Raw genomic sequence first — 17,500 nt, 5'->3', positions numbered from 1 at the left:
GACTTCTGGGTGACCCCTTACATGGTTGTAATGACCTCCCAACTTGAAAAAATTGTCTGGAACGGTTCACGTACCACAGGCAACCCAGTGTACCCTCACGGAGGGTAGACCTAGTTTCCAAATAACTTGCCAAGCGGCGACAGAATTGAAGCTTTTTGAGACACTGAAGAAAAATTCCAAAGTTCGGTATATTCTTTGAATCTCCGCTCATGTTTCTACACTCTCTTTGTTTACACCACTCGATCTGGCTCTTCCACATTCCAGCATTCAAGTATCACTTTGGTCACGCTCGCATGGTAAAGCGTCGTGTTGGAAGAGAAAAATGGTTTTCCGAGGAGAAAGAGAAAGGCTGAGGCTTTCAAACGCAACAATTTTCAGGCTAAACAAGTGAAAAGTGATAAACAATACAGGGCTCGACATTGCGACTCACTGGTCGCCAATGCGACCAAAAATCAAGCGTTGGCGACTAGATTTTTAGAGCTAGTCGCCAGTGGGCGACTAACCTTCACCTTTTTCCTTCATCCTTTTAACCTCAAAGGCAAATCAACCGTAGTTTTGGATAAAATGCACGATTTATGCGCACAGAAATAACAAAACAAACCTACGACTCTTCTGGCTCTTCGATCTCCATCAGGGGCACCCAACGTCAATTTTCGGAAAATATCTGTTCGGAAGACGATTTGAGATCTAGAATTTTCGGAACATTTGTTCTAAAATTTCTGGCTTCCCTGCCTGTCCTAGGATTTTCGAACATCTACAAAATGTATAATTGCCCATTTTTAACGGATTTTTGTCCTAAAAAGGTCACCTAGATTTTTCGGGAGCCTTTTTTCTGGCTGAAATTTTCGAAAAGGTAAGTTTTGATCCCTATATTTTTCGGATCACTACACTTTCAGCTAGGAAATCCGAACAGATGAAAAAATTTTAGGGGATAAAAATATGCCAATATCTACCGTTTAAATACCAAAATACGTTTAACAATGCTATGTTTAAGTGGTTTTGAACTATATTCTCGTTGGGTGTCCGTGATCTCCATGTTTCATAATCGAGCGCCATGTTTGATTCAGCAGCTGGTATTGCGGGCGCACTAAACAACACGTGCAATCATTGAAGCGTGAAGTTCACAACGAAGCCTTGGCTTTTTAGCGCTGAAAATATGGAAAACTGGTGATTGTTTATGTTCAGGTTCGTCTATTTATGTAAGCTATAGACTCGATTTTACATGGAAACTTAACAAAAGCGGAGGAAGCACAGGAAACGTGACTAAAGCTGCTTTCACATTGATTATTTACCTCGTAATGCGTAATGATATGTTTTACGAGCCCTTGCTTCCTTTTAAGTTTTAGTATCTCAGTCTTAGAAGCTTACGTGTACCTAAACTTAGGACTATGAAGAAGATTGCATGTGTACATGATCATCAGAAAAATGAAGAAAAAAATATCAGTGAAAAAAATGGTGACTAAAAGTTAAGATCTGGCGACCAAAATTTTTGGATCAGTCGCCAATTGGCGCCTTACTAAAAATGTTAATTTCGAGCCCTGCAATAACTTTATTATAATTGACATACATGTTAGTCATTTGAAGAAGGAGTCCATAGGCCTTGTGAGGTTAAGGGAAAGCAAAGGCCTGTTGAACTATAGTAGTAAAGTAATGAAAAGACGTCATAGAACGCCAAAAAAAAAAAAATTGCTTTAGCAGTCAAGTATTATCATAAACAAACATCGAAAATAAAAAAAAAAAAACAATTGTGCAATATCCTGAATAAATTCTCCATTTTAAATAACTTTTCTACTTACGCTCCATGATTTTTGCTCTGTTTGAGCCAAAACCAGAACCCTTCTTTCTCTGTTTTCCAACATGACGCGTTACCACGCGAGCGTGACCAAAGTGATACTTGGGACTCATTAGTGGAACCAATTTTGCATGCTGGAATGTGGAAGAGCCAGCTCGAGTGGTGTAAACAAAGAGAGTTTAGAAACGTGAGCGGAGATTCAAAGAATATACCAAACTTTGGAATTTTTTTTCAGTGTCTTAAAAAGCTTCAATTCTGTCGGCGCTTGGCAAGTTATTTGGAAATATGCTTAATTACAGAATACGGGATTTTAAAAAAAATTAATTGACCAGTTTTTCAGCTAGACCGCCAGACGTTCTGGGAACGAAGTTTGATGAAATTCCACAAAATATAATGCTTTCTGTTGAAGTTTGTCAACGGACATCAAAAGCAGTTTATATCATGAAATTTCAAGGAGAGCTAGCTTGATACCTCTAAAAGACTCTTCTATAAGATTCTAAAAGATTCTTCTATATATTAAAAACAGCGCTTCTTTTGAAAGTTATTGTAAGAGTAATGGCAAATTGAGTATTTTAGGCATAAAAACTTCTCTCTCGAATAACTTAAAATTGGCTTTTAAGATTTTCTTCAAACTTCGTCAAACGTTAGACAAACACCTCAGGATTAGTACCGTGCGTGTCATTTCAAAAGTTTAGATCGAATAAAGCATAAAATTGCTGCTAATAAAAAACCATGACGTCACTGTTTCATTGCCATGGTAACCTAGAATGCCATATCAAGTACATTTTTACAAACTTTAAACTTCCTCTAGTACGTGGTTAAAGTTTCAAAGCTGTAGGTGCTTGCATATAAGAACTGTGGCTGTCTAAAGTCTAATGGTATAGGCTAAATTTATTGTAGGAAGCCTCCCTTAGTCAACTAATTGAGATATTGTAGGCAGGTAATAAAATAACGAGCATGTCAAAGTTTTTAGCCACGGCCACACCACCCTTGAACTGGCGACGCAACAGCTGAAAAAATTGCAGAAAAAAAGTCACGAGAAATTGAATAGTAACGATGAAATGATATATATATATGAAATGGATCATATATGAACTGCGGATATGAAATCAAGTAAAGCTACACGCAACTACGTTCACAACTGGGGGATCATAGCTTTAGTTGATTAAACTGAATATTGGTGAACGTAATAACCATGACTAAAAATTATTCAACAACTACAGTTGAAGCTCTCAGTAAGCGACCAGGTCAAGTTATAACTACCAAAGTAAAACCCCGTTAAAAATGTCACTTCAACTCTTTGAAAGCTCTCATAAGCGACCAATCCTGTAAATAAAGAAAAAAGTTTGCAGTTTTTAATAGGTGCATTCCCGAACGTTATCTTTTCTACCATCAATAATAATTTTCAAATCCCAGAGACTTTCACCGAAAGCTCTCATAAGCGACCACCCTCTATTGTTTATAAGTTTGGTTGCTTATGAGAATCGGCGCTTGCAAATTCCCGGGGTGATCACTTATGAAAGCTTCGACGGGCCTTTTTCAAACGTTAACTTAAATGTAAAAGGCAAATGCTCTTGCGAATTTTCAATAAACACTCAAAATTTCGCTCGAAAATTCGCGTGGCTGTTGCAAAAGTTACATGAATTTTTGCTTTTACTGAAACATCAGGCATCTCAAAACTTCAATGAAGTTCGCACAAAAATTCCTTTCGCCCGAAATTTCGTTATACATGTGAATTTTGCCGAAAAGTAGTAAAGTGGTGAAATAGTAGACAGTACTGTATACTGTAAGTTTGGCGTCGTTACAGTCGATACTCCCCAAGTCCATATGCCATCTGAATAAGCAGTAGTGATTCGAGGCTGGTGGGTTCATATCACTGATACTCTTAATTACATTGCAACTGCTAACAAAATTGTTAGACGGCAACCTGCAGTAATGTTCAGTGAAGCCTCTTTGTATATTGCAGTGACTGAGGCACTTAACAAACACAAACAAAGTTTTTAATTTCATGAAGAAACAAACATTAAGAAATCAGTCGCTGGGTGTTAAATATTCAAGGAAACAATTATTTCAAAATTTGACATTTATTAGAGGTGCTTTTTCTGTTGAATGATTAAAACAAAGCTTATAGACCTTATTCCAAAATGACCGTCATTTAAATATTCTTTTGTTTTTATTCAAATTAGCCCGTGATGCCTTGTTCTTGAGCTGAAAATTGAAAAGAATATTTTGCCTTGAACGAGGCATCAAGGTCTAATTTGAATAAAAACAAAAGAATATCTAAATGGCGGCCATTTTGGAATAAGGTGTATTTCAATAAGGTAAAGTTAAGACTATAAAAGATTCTTTTTACTGCTGTTGTGACTGTCCTTTGCAGCGCTTATTTGCATATACTTTCTGCAAGAAATACCCACCAGTGGCTATAACACATAGTTTCCATTGCACCTCACTATATGGTAGAAAAATTAAAAAAAAATGTAATTTTTCACCCTAACAACAACTTTATTACACTTTTCCTAACAAAACAGGCCATCTCTCTAATTTTACTGTCTCTGAAGCCTCTTTACCTTTTTGCTGCAAACAGGTCCTTAAATCTATCAATTCGTCTGTTGAAAAGACGGCCTGAACTTATTTCAAAGCACATCCCCCGCGGAGCAAATGGAAATGTCAATTCCAATTTCAATTTCACATGTTTTACCCAAAAAAAGTTACGTAGTGTTTTTCAAAGTGCTGACATTTTTGCATATCCAGCTCCTTCCTGGAAAAGTTGTAACCAAAGCACTTGCCAGGAAAAGCATTGACTCCTCAGGTGCCCTAGGATGCCTGGAGGGTTGACAGATAAAATTCTGGCGTTAGCCAGTAAAACTTGTTACAAGTAATTCTCATTCCCAGGAGTCAATGGGTAAACAAACATCAAGGGCTGTTCTATAGGAAGTAGTTAAGAGAATTCTTGTGTTTACAGATGATTTATTTATGTTTTCTAATGGAGAGTGATGTTATCCTCAAATCTACATGACCGAGTCTCAAGCCTCAAAACTTGCAGGCATCAAGTGTTGTGAATCAATTTGACACTCAAGACTTGAGAGAGGGGGTCAAGACTTTTGAGTGGTACTATGTTAGCAGCTACTGTACTTGTACACTGACAATTGGACCAAATATAATGCAAGACCGTTCCAAAATTTCCCTTCTTGTTTAGTGAGTTTATTTGCATTAAGATCAACTCTGTATTGTTCTGGTACATTATGAAATCTGATAAAGTATTTCTAAGTTTTTTAGGACAGCCTTGACTTCTTACTTATTTTATAATTTTGGTTTTCTTTGTAGTGTGCGATCATGTGGAATGTGGTGATAACGGTTGTTTGAGAGGGTCTCCACATCAATGCTGTCACAAGGAATGTCTTGGAGGTTGTTCTATTGAAAACTCTCCCCATCACTGCTATGCTTGCCGTAATTTTCGTCAAACTTCAGATGGTGAATGTGTTCTAAACTGCCCATCCCACATGTTTGAGGTACTTTTAGTATAAAGATTTCATTCCAGATATTAATTTTTTCTTGATATTGTATTTGATATTTAGTGGGTATTACTGTTTACTAGGTGACTTACAACCGTTTTATGTTCAGTGCTGTAAACTGTTTCTCGAATGGTGATTCTCTAAAGGTTGTATCTATATCTTCTCGGAACTGGATCCATTCACTTGAAATCCTGATCTGATCAATTTCAAAATGTGTTGCAAGAGCTTCAGTTTCCTTCTCGCCATGAAAGACGGAATGCTGCCTCAAATAATAATTATTATTGTTCACAGGGTCAAATACTGCAATTGCTGTAAGAACTTGACTCTCAGGTTATAGGTTCTCTAACTGGGAGACCAGGGCACGGATAAATTTTACTTTTATATCTCGCTTGAATAATGATACAGTTTTATTACTGCAGTTCATCCTGTGAGGCAGTAAATGTGTAAGGACTTAACCTTGTGCAAAGTAATTCATCCAAGTGTTGAAGATGCAGACCATCTAGTGTTTCGGAAAGAAGCTCTGGCTACTTTCGATAGACATGCAACATTGTCAATGAGTTCGCTATCATCTCTCAGACAATGAACAGTCAATTTGTATTGGCATGCACGGTGTGCGAACAAGAAAATCAAGATGGCTGACCGAAGCAACATTATTAATACCCAGACCCCTAGGTTCTCTTGCCCCACCAGAAGAAAATATGATTCTGCAATGTAAGTTCATTCATTGTTTATTTCCCATAAAGTTGATCTATAAAGTAGAACTTTAAATGCGCAAAATTATAGAGAAAGCAAGGACTTTTATCAGCGATCTTATGATTAAGTTTAACAACCATAATCGTGCAATGACAAGGATAGAAAACTGGCAAAAAGTGTGCTGCACAATGAGAGTTTATGTTTTGTTTCTTGAACCCATTGCCTTTATTTTATTGTTCCCATCGTGGCGTTTCTTTTACGTCATGATTGCTTGAACTCGCTAGTAGCGTTACCACAAAACAATTCGTCTTACGCGAAAAACCTACCGGTACTATGTGAAGGAAGTGAGCATCTTGATGCTTCAACGGTGGCTTAAGTTATGTTCTGTCCTCGAATTGATGGTAGCCTAGCACGTGACCATTAGTTTTGTTTGAATTTTGTGCCAATTTCTCTTGGATTTCATTGTTTTGGAGTCAAATGAAGTGTTTTTGGGAGGATGTTTGTTTTGTAGTTTGAGTTGGGCATATACATTAAACGAAGAGGCTTGCATTTCAATGTTTTAGCATTTCACAAAGCGTTTGAGCGAGGGTCTTAGTTTTAAGGCAACCATTTCTATGAAACAAAGACTCCTTGGATTTCATTGTCTTAGCATCGAACAAACCGTTTTAGCATAAATTATTTCCTCATGTTGTAGTTTAAACAGTTTAAACAGTTTTAAACAGTTTTAAAATTGGTTGAAAATGAGATTCAAGTCTTCAGTCTTTGATTTTCATTTCGTAGACACCCAACCAAATTCATGGGTTTGGTACCCTGCCTTTTGAAACAGGGACAACCTGGATTTCTGTTTTTATTTCAAGCACTGCCTATTGTTCAGTTCAAACTCAAAAGTCTCTCTGTTAAATTTTACGAAATGAACCCTTTCAAAAGCTACGTGGGCCCACAAAATTGTACTTATAGTAAGCATGTCTAGCAAACTTTCCAGGTACACTCCATGTATATTTTTTTAAAAGCAAACACAATACATGATTAAACAGTAATCTGATGCTTGCACTACTGGATAGGACTGTACAATAACAAGTAATTGCACTCGACGAAGGAGAATGCAAGCCTAATTGTTTGGTTGTTCAGTGGTAGTATTGGTATACCTGTGTGCTTCTAAGCCAGAAAAAGTCGAACAATGTTTCTGTGTAATGAATGGGCACAAATTGTGGACTTTAAATGTGGCTCTTCTCAGAGCATTTTGGCACCATTGTATTCCTTTTATAAATCTTCATTAATCTTCTTAAAGATTTGGCTGAGAGAAGAACTGGAAGTTGGAGGCTAGTTGGTCAGTCAAAACCCAGTCATTGCCGTATTGGCTACCGCCAGGTGAAAATATGATTTAAAAGGATGGATTCGGGCCCTTAGAAAGAAAAGATTTGTATTCTTTCACTTTCTCTCAAACTGTCTGCTAAAAAACACTGACAGTTTTGTCTGAAGTTTGCATTAGAAAAAAGCAACAGACAATTCAATATTGATGCTTGCCTGTTGGGCAACCCACAATAAGAAAGTGCCAGCCTGAAACATTGTTCCACTAGCCCTTGGTTTTTGTTGCATCCTGCATAAGCCGAACAGGGAAGATCACAACACCATGATGGTGTCTGTTGCTCAGAATGTTAGGAACAAGGATTTTGAGGTTAGCCTACAACCTTTTCTGGCAGCACTTTTTCCTCTACGCCAATAAAAGTTAAACACTGCGTTTACTCAAAGATTTAATAATACACCAACTGTAATCAAAGGCAAGCACGTGGAAACAGACACGAAGCGCAAGCGCATGCACAGCATTAACAACTGCTGGGTACAATGTAAATAACTTAGTGGCGTGGTTGCCTCCTAGCTCTCTCTCTGTGGCCTAGCATCCAAGCACAGATCTAAGCTGAATGTGCATGCAAAAATAAATGACTAAATATAGAAACATACAGTGCCTGAACTAGAACAACAAAAGTGAAAAGCAAACGTCATATGCACTACGGGTGCAGTCTCTGGTCCCTTAGGTTGGTCCTTCAAAATGTTACGAGTAAAATAGAAGTACAACCGTAAAGTGATGGCATACAGAGCAATGCTAACAGGAAACCACTAAGGTGTGGTCCCAGTCCTGATTGTGCCAAAATGGGGCATATTGTTGGTGGTCAGACCTCCTGGGAGGAAGGACAGCAGCAGATAGATTCAGGTGGTGCACCAGAAAGAACCAAGCAGTCTGGAGAAGAGGCTGGAGTGCAGGGCGGTGGGACAATGGCTGCAGGTACAGGTGGAAGTTCTGAGACAGGCATAACGTCATGCACAGGTGGTGAAACCTTGGTTTCTTCATAGGCTGGGGGCCAAGTAACCACTTGAGAAGGCTCAGGGACAGTGGAGTGTCTTGGTGGTAGAATAACAGGGTCTGCGTCATCATCGGAGTCTAATGGAGAGGGCTTGTCAAGGCAACGGGCTCACTGTACTGGGCAACTTCTCCCTAAGGATGTTACAAGCCTGCTTCCACTGTTCGGCTTCTTAGATACTCTACATAGACATTTAGGTTTTGCAAAGACACCGGCAGCTTCAAGCTCGTCAAACTTGTCTTGTAATTCCTCAAGGGTGTTCCTGTTGTACTGTGGGATCCTGCCTTTGCACTGAGGAGGAAGAGTAGGGCCAATGTTGACAACAGCATCGATTTTGCAGCTTGCACCATTGTATTTGGAGATGGAGGGGTTGAAGACATCATCGAACTCCAGGTTGACAGCTATGAATTTGTCACAGGTGTCCTGATCTAGGCACCCATCATGGTCAAGGATCACACAGGGTGAACAGGGCTTGCAGGTTGCTGGAGAAGGAGAGGCAGTACAACATGTGGTGGTAGGTGCAGGGGAGGTGGAGGCTTCAACAGGTATAATGTGTCGAACCTGCCAGAGCTGCTCACCACTCTTCAGAAGGATGGGCGAGTCGGGCGTGTTGGAGACGCGAACGGTGTGATCAACGGAGAGAATTTACTGTGGTGGAGGCCATGCATCTTCTGGTTTATGTGGCGTGTTAGAAGGGCCGTCTAGCAGGGGCTCAAGGGCCCACAAGGTGTCGGAGTCAGAGTCAGAAGGGGTACTGAACTGAACATACTCCCCTGGTAGAACAATGGTGCGGTTGGGATTGCACAGGCTGTACATTAGGTTGACATGTGTGTCTGGAGGGTGAGCTGTATTTGAGAATCTCAGTGTCACATACATGTATTGCAATCTGACGTTTGGCAGGTTGCGGACCATGAAGGAGTTACCAGCTAGGATATCAGTGTCTAGCTTACGAACGACAAGGGCATGTAATTCAAAGTTCCACTGTCCGTGGGTTAGGGAGCAGTGGACTTTGCCAATGACATCCATTGGGGGAACTGCATCAGCCTGACGAGCCATTTGGGAGGCGGGGGGTGATAAGGAAATCATACAACTTGGCAGAGGAGACGTGAACCATGTTGGACGTTGCACCAGTGTCCAGGGTCAGCTACACAGGGTGTTCATGATAGAAGGTGTGAAGAACAGGTGATTGGACTATAATGACGCGAAGGGCTGCCGGCTCTTCAACCTGGGCTGGTGGGACTACAAAGTCACTGGCACTCGTCAACACTGCGGTCTTCAGGGTCATTCATCACCATGTGTGACTGAGCCCACAGTCGACGGTCATGGTCTGGTAATTACAATCCATCAGTTTATGAGAGGTATGTGGGTATCCGGCAGTTTTGCAGAGGATGCAGGACAAGAAGGGGCGCCGAGGTGGAAATCTTAGTAAGATTCTTGTCAAGTTCTTATTAAAATCTTATCTTACCTCTTAAGTAAGATTCTTACAAGAACCTTACAAGATCTTGTAAGAAGCTTGTACCAAGGATCTTACAAGATTCTTGTAAGGTTCTTGTAAGAATCTTACTAAAGATCATACAATTTATGGGCATTATCTTACAAGATTCTTGTAAGAATCTTGAGAGATCTTGTCAGCTTACACGATTTTATACAAATCTTACAAGATTCTTACAATATCTTTTAAGGTTCTTTCTGAGATCTTGCAAGGTTCTTATTAAGATCTTTGAAGATTCTTACAAGATTCTTGCAAGGTTCTTGCATAGACCTTATTAGATTCTTGTCTAAACCTTGGGAGATATTCGTACTAAAATCTTAAAAGATCTTGTAAGATTCGTACATGTACCTCACTCAAACAAGATCTTAGTCAAAATTCTTGGTAATCTTCTACACTTAAATTTTAATTCTCCTTTTATTTGCAGGAGTTTGATTTCAGTCTGATTTGGAAAGATAATGTACCTAAAACCTGTCTTTACAAGCTTGTTGACACTCAGTCTCTTAAGTGAAGATTGGGGCTTTGTTAAACCAACATAATCAAAATTGAAAAATTCTCTTTGTGACCACTTTATTATCATGTCTTATTATCATTTATGCTATACAAGTGTTAATCATCTTTGATGATGTCAACAGAAAATACTTATCCACTTTTTAAAGTTTGAAACAAGACTTTCAAGAAGATGTTCAAGAGAGTGGGATGAAACTTGTCTCCTATTTGCATCATTAATTGTTACAGCAAAATTCGAAGTATCATCTTCCAGATGTTGAAAACTTAAAGAGGTGTTTTTTTGGATTCTCTCTTCCATCATTTATCACAGAATGGGGCAGGATTATTCAAATTACAACTTACATGTACTCTGAAGTTAGGTTATCCTGCCCAATTTATCAATGTGTGCGGTAAGAGACAATGAATTTGGCTTTAATGAGTCCTATGATACATGTAACACATGTGGTCTTAATAAAGCTAGTAGAAACAACCTTGAGACATATTTGCCAGTATTTCTCTGAGACAAAAGTACCTACATTGTACAAATCAAAATGTCAGTTGGATATAATAAAAATTATCTGTTGCTTGTAAACCAAAAAGTACTGAAAATATCAGAAATTCAATATTTATTTCATAGTGGTACTCCCCCAAAGATCATGCTTTAAACACTAATAACAAATCAGTATGCCTTTAAGTAATCACTTCTACTTTTTGCTACTTTTCGTTTGGAATCTAGGCACTTGATTCAATGACTGACAGATCATCACCATTTCTTCATAAAGTAATCTTTGCCAAATTTTTCTTTAACTCCTGCCAAAAGAAGAAAAGAAAAATAAAGCAAAATAAAACTTTTAGATATATGTAGTCAACTGAACCAACACTGTGACTTACTTTTGTTCTTCTTTTTTATTATAATATATTCTTACCACACAGAACACAGACATGAAAGCAATGATTTATTTTATTATCTATTATCTAATAAAATTATTAGATGTTTGGATTGTATTGCCAGTCTCACTGTCTCACTCTCTACAGAAAGAAAATCAAATCCTATACATTAATATCAATTATTAAAATTAAACTGATTAAGAGGAATCTGACTGCTACTAAGTATTGTTCTTTGATACTTAAAAAGTTTTTATAAATTTATACACAAGTGGGGTGAGATGTTTGTATAAACAGTGAAAGGTCAACTCTTTCATAATGGTACGTACATGTAAGAATACTTAATGGTTGCATGCAAAATTTAGTTGAATTCAGAAAGATAAAGGACAAATAATAAAAGCATGATCGGGATTTATATCATGCCACAGAGTTAATCCAGTAAGTTGATCAATGTGTGTGTGAAAAGCAGACTTTTTTACAGCAACCGGTATATGGTAACCTTTACCCAATACATTTAGATCAATAAATTATCTCATTCATAACATAGTATATGCATTAAGCCATAGTCTAATAGGTAGCAATAACCAAAAAGGACATTTTGAGAGAGCCATTTGTTTAACCTTTTGTATTATCATGCTGCGGAAATTCTTGTCAAGTGTATTTACAGGATGATTACTACACGCGAGACAAAAATATCTTTACCTTAAACCAAGACTAAAAGCTGTGGACATATTTTAATGTATACCAGTATACCCGGCATCTTATTTGCTGTTATATTTTGTCATAGACGGCATCCCACAAACAATGGAGTCTCATGTTGCGCGTGCACCTCCTCACCCCGAAGATCCCTTGAAATTCTGTGGCATCGTCAATATTCATCGCCGGTTTGCAAAAGGACAACACACAATGAATGTAAAGATGATGAATCATTTGAAAGACTTGCACATTACCTTATCTTTATGACCGATACTGGTTCAATACAAAGGATCACAAATGAAGTGTAGATGGCCAGTCAAAAGTGTGGTGATGAACTACAGAACTTGCAAGGAGCATAGGATAGTTTTGCGTTCCAGACGTTGTTTTTCCTTATTTAAGAGACTTCAACTGAGAATGGAGTGCTGTTTAATAATAAAGTTAAGTCGGATTTAAATTGAAATGTGAGTTTACGTTAAAAAATATGTGTAAACTGGCGTTTGAAGCGAGGACGACACAAAATTATGTGAGATGTTTGCTAGATCTTTTTGTGTCGTTCGAGTAAAGCTTATCCTGCTAAAGTTTATTGTAAATAGTTTTACAAGTAATTCAGTCTTTCAATTGCGATTTGTATTTTAATAAATGCTTCATCTTTCGAGACCAACGCTAATGATTTAATCACTGTAATATGAAGATTCAAAACTTATAATGGTTTGTCACAGTAGCTCGTTAGATTGTGAACATTTTCGTTGTAAGTGGAAGCAGATCGAGAAGCCACCGGGTAGCTATGCATTTGATATTTAAGACCTTGTTTCTGCTTTGTAATTATTACGTATGATGACATCCACATTTCTCAGATTTCTAACGTATTCCTCCTCACGTACGCTACTGAATAAAATGGAACTGTGATAAGCCTGTGTTTGAAACCGATGGTTTTAAAGGACCGTAAACAACGAAGCATTCTAAATGTTTAGCAAATAGCAAAACCTCTGTGGACAAAAGATGTTGGCCGCAGAAGAAGCAAAACTCATCGGAAGATCTGCTAAAGGGAGATTCACAAGAAAAAGGAATAAGCTTCTCAAATCTATCGCTGACAAGAGAAACAGAGAGATTATCGAAATTATTCTCAGCTGGTAGAAGCATGGGGACTCTTAGAAAGCAAACACAATTTATATTATCGAAACAAGGCCAATTACATTGATAAACAAGGCCAAATTGTCGAGTTTGATATTTATGGTATCGACAAGATCACTTCAGACATTCAAAGCATAATTATTGATGGCATAGTTCAATTGTTCAAAAACGTTTCAAAGGAAGAAATTGTGCGCCCTACTGGAGCAATCAATGTCCTCATAGGCTATATGAATACGCTCGATTTCACCAACATTTGTTGCTTCTGAAGAATCGCTTTGACCGATGCATACATGTAGGAGGAACACACCCATTAATCAAGGAAACCAGTGTGAAACCTAATCTCAGTGATGTAAAAGTCCTTCATGTTATGAAAGCGAACATGCAGGATTTCTACAACATCCAAAATCTTGGAAGCAACTGTATTCCCCGCTGTGGAGGATGTAAATGTGGGAAATGTCCCATTGGGATTAAACAGTACAACATTAAAGAAGAAAGAGAACTTGAGCTGATCGACAAAAAATCTTGAATATGATTGTCAGGATGGTCGATGGATGGCAGAATATCCTTGGATTAAAAATCCTTCTACCCTCCCAGATAGAGATGCATGAAGCCATGTGATACAGTCAGAGATCCAATAGTGATTATCTTTAGCGATGGATCCAGCCAAGCCTTTGGTGCATGTGCTTACGCAAGATGGGAACTCAAAAAGTGGCCTGTTTAAAAGTAGCCTGATTCTGTCCAAGAAAATTTAGAAAGACACTGTTCCTATAGATTGGTACTGGGTCGAGAGTGAGTATAACATTGCCGATTGGTTAACGAGAGGCAAGAAGCCGAGAGAGCTTGGTTTTGGTAGTAGTTGGAAGGATGGACCCACATTCCTTAAACAACCCGAGAGTGAATGGTTATTAAGTCGTAATCACACTGAACAACAATTACCGGACATGATGAAAACCGTAAGAATTGCGGCTGCAGTTATGAAGGACTATATAGTAACTAGAATTAACATAAACAATTACTCCAACAGTAAGAGATTGCTACGAGTGACAGCGCGAGTTTTATCGATGTATCACACAGATCCGAAACCTACATTATTTAATGTGACAAGGGAACCCACTGCAGAGGATCTCATCAAGGCTGAAGAGCTGTGGATCAAAGAAGCTCAGAGGAACATGGGTGAAGAATTCAAGACACGAAAATACAAACATCTTTGTCCTCGCCTACGTGAAGATGGAATATATGTCGTTGGAGGTTGTGCCACCAGGTGGATGGAAATTAGCTCCAACAAAAGCGAAGTTATATTATAACCTTACAAGCATTGCTTCTCCTGTCTCTACGCAGCATACAGTGTATGTCCATAACAGGGGACATTACGGAGTGTCAACAACTGCCAGTAAAATTCGCTCCAAATTCTGGATTACAAAGTTACTTAAGATGATGAAATCGATCAAACACAACTGTATAATATACAGAAAGCTTGATAAAAAACTAAGTGAGCAAGTAATGGGTGAACTTCCAGAGGAGAGACTCAAGCCTTCTCCAGCCTGACATTGCACAGCTGTCGACTTGTCTGGTCCCTTCAAGATTCGTTTTTTGTAAGAATATCAAATTTATGGAATGCCTTACCTTCTGATCTAAAATCTGTATCTAATGTTAATGTTTTTAAGAATAAGTTGAAAACATTCTACTTCACTAGATAACTTGTTGTATTCGGTGCTGATGATGCGCATACTTTCAAACTTGTCTGCTGTAAATGTCGTAGGATTAATAATTTAGTTAGATGTTCTTGTTGAATTTTATTTAATTAATTTATTTTTTTACAATGTATTATTATTATTTTTAGAAATTACCAGCGGGGAGGGATTGGTGTAGTTAGTTTTTATGTACATTGTGTGGGTTGGGTTGGGTGGGTGATACATCTTGTAGGGGACTTAATGTTCTATTGTGTTGTCACCTGCCTTTGTTGGCAAATTGATTAAATAAAAATAAGGAAAATAATAAAGATGAAGTAAAGAAACGAACAACAGGAAAAGCGTACGGAGTTATCTTCAACTGCTTAGGAACACAAGCCATGTATCTAGATTTGGCAGTGGATTACAGCACTGGAAAGTTTTTAATGGTGTTGAGAAGAATCGTTTCCTTAAGAGGTTATCCATTCAAACTTTACTCCGATAACGGACCTCAGCTAGTTGCAGCTAATGAAGAACTGAAAAGTGTTACCAAAGGATGAGACTGGGAAGAATTAAAAGCATTGGGAACCATAGAAGGTTTCCAGTGGGAATTCACAACAGCTGATGCTCCCTGGCAAAATGGAGTTTCGGAGGCTCTTGTAAAAACAGTTATAAGAGCTATTACCGCAGCCATTCATGAAAGCATTCTGACCTTTTCAGAGCTACAGACAGTTTTATTTAAGATCGCATATTTGATTGTTAGAGATGTCGTGAAACCATATCAGGGGACAGTGGAAACTTGGTAAAGTGTCAAAAATTTACCCACGGAAAGACTGAAAAGTTGGTAAGGTAGAAGTTCAGTACAAGAATCCCAAGGCAGGTGAACCTGTGACTAAATACGATGAGAGAGGTTATGTCACTGTTGAACGAGCTGTCCACCGACTTGTAGTATTACTACCAGAAGAGGACAGTAGAGACAAATCAAACTGATGGATTGTTGACTCTGATCATTAACTCAACATTTTCTTAACATCTTTTAAGATCTTACAAGGTCGAAAATATCAACAAACGTAATTTTTTCTATCAAAATGTGTTAAGAAAATGTATTAAGATCTTAAACAAGATCTTAGTAAGAATTTCATCTTAAACCCTATCTTACAAGATTCTTACAAGATCTTAATGAGATTTCCACGTGGGCGTTGTCAAGGTTGGCCCTGATCACTACTGGAGTTTCGCCTTGGTGTGGTACTGCCAATGCACATGGCCTTGGTATCTTCAATGCCACGTAACTCATCTAGGAGAGATCCAAGAGCTTGAGAGATCTCTGGTTTTAGTGAAGCCAGGGTCTTATTGCATACTTGAGAACCATACTTTCGTTTCACTAAAAGGGGTAAGTCATGGTGTATCAACTGGAACCAAAGAAAAACTGCTGTGTTCTCTAGGGTAGGAGAGAGGTCTTGAGGTTATCCTCAAAGCCAAAAGACGGTGGAACAAGTCTTCGGGTCTCTCATCTGGTTGTTGGCTGATGCTAGTCAAGTCAAGAAAGTGACCACCTTTAGACTGGAAACCATGATTCTGGCGGATTTTCTGCCGTATGTCGTTGAGGGAGGTTGAGTGTTTAACAAATTCCTTTAGATTACAGGACAGAAGTTGGCTATCTGGCCAATTAGTAAGTCTAGGTAAGCATTCTTTTGGGTGGCAGTGAGTCGCTGGGCTTTGGGAACAGCAGTGCTGTCATAGGTAAGGCCCCTAGGTGGATTGGCGGCTGTTTGTTTCTGCCAAGTTGTTTCAAGGAAGGGAACAAAGTTCTTGTGGAGTGAGAGGACATAGATCAAGTTCTGCCGCCAACTTTCGTACGAAGTAATGGTCTCGATCTTTGTTAATTGCCACTGTTTGGCTGCTCGAGGCAAGGCGGCCATGTTGGAAAGTTCACAATTCGATCATCTCAAATTACGGCTTCGTCACCTTGTTATGGAGAAGATGTCTTAGGAACCACACTTGTTTTAGGGAATTCGAAGCGTGAGTTAACCGCTACCAAAGGTTCAATAATACACCAACTGTAATCAAAGGCGAGCTGGTGGAAACAGACACGATGCGCAAGCGCATGTGCAGCATTAACAGCTGCTAGGTACAATGTAAATAACGTAGTGGCGCTATGATTTTAAGAGTCTGATTGTTGGTCAGGCTCGATTTAAAGATTCTATTGTTGTTTATCTCATCCTGCACTTCTTGCCAAGAAAAATAGTGGTTATTTGGTAAAGCACCAGGAAAGGAAAAAAAAGGGCTCAAGCTGCAGCTTTTTTTCTGCTTGACCACAAAGATTTTTTCCCAATATAATCATTCACATAAAAGCCTCCCCACTCCCCCAAACAATGTTGAGAGTCACTGAACTCCAAACTGTAAAAAGCAGTGGGGTATCAATGTTGCATGGGAGAGGGAAAAAAATTAAATGATAACTAAGTGAAAACTAAAATTTAAAATATTAAAAAAAATTAATAGATTATAATGATTAATGAAATAACTTTACAATGTACTCTACTATGGGAAATGAAATTTTCCATTGTGCAGGAAATCTTTTCTTTATAATATAGTTGGTTTTGCTTCCCAGTTGTTTTTGTTTTAATTTCAGATTGATGGTTTTAAGTGTGAAGAAGACTGCCCAAGTTCTTATCACAAACTTAATATTTCTGGTCAAAGTAAGAAATGTGTTAAGACATGTCCAGCAGGATATAAGTCTCGGTGGGTCTCGTTTGTTGAAAAGGAGTGTGTCAAATGCAGTGGTCGAAAAT

General features: G+C 38.4%; 1 protein-coding gene across 1 annotated transcript in view; it reads left to right on the top strand.

Annotated features, from left to right (window-relative positions):
• The window catches only part of LOC138038984 (insulin-like peptide receptor), a 134,263-nt gene that overhangs the window by 10,386 nt on the left and 106,377 nt on the right, over positions 1-17,500 (top strand). The window contains exons 3-4 of the mRNA XM_068885106.1: positions 5,117-5,301; positions 17,341-17,500. The exon at positions 17,341-17,500 is cut by the window's right edge and continues 9 nt beyond it. Of these exons, the coding sequence (XP_068741207.1) occupies positions 5,117-5,301; positions 17,341-17,500 (345 nt within the window). The remainder of the gene's footprint in view (positions 1-5,116; positions 5,302-17,340) is intronic.

The sequence above is a fragment of the Montipora capricornis genome, chromosome 2, assembly GCF_036669925.1.
Source record: "Montipora capricornis isolate CH-2021 chromosome 2, ASM3666992v2, whole genome shotgun sequence".
NCBI classification, from domain to species: domain Eukaryota; kingdom Metazoa; phylum Cnidaria; class Anthozoa; order Scleractinia; family Acroporidae; genus Montipora; species Montipora capricornis.
This window is presented reverse-complemented; position numbering and strand designations above follow the sequence as displayed.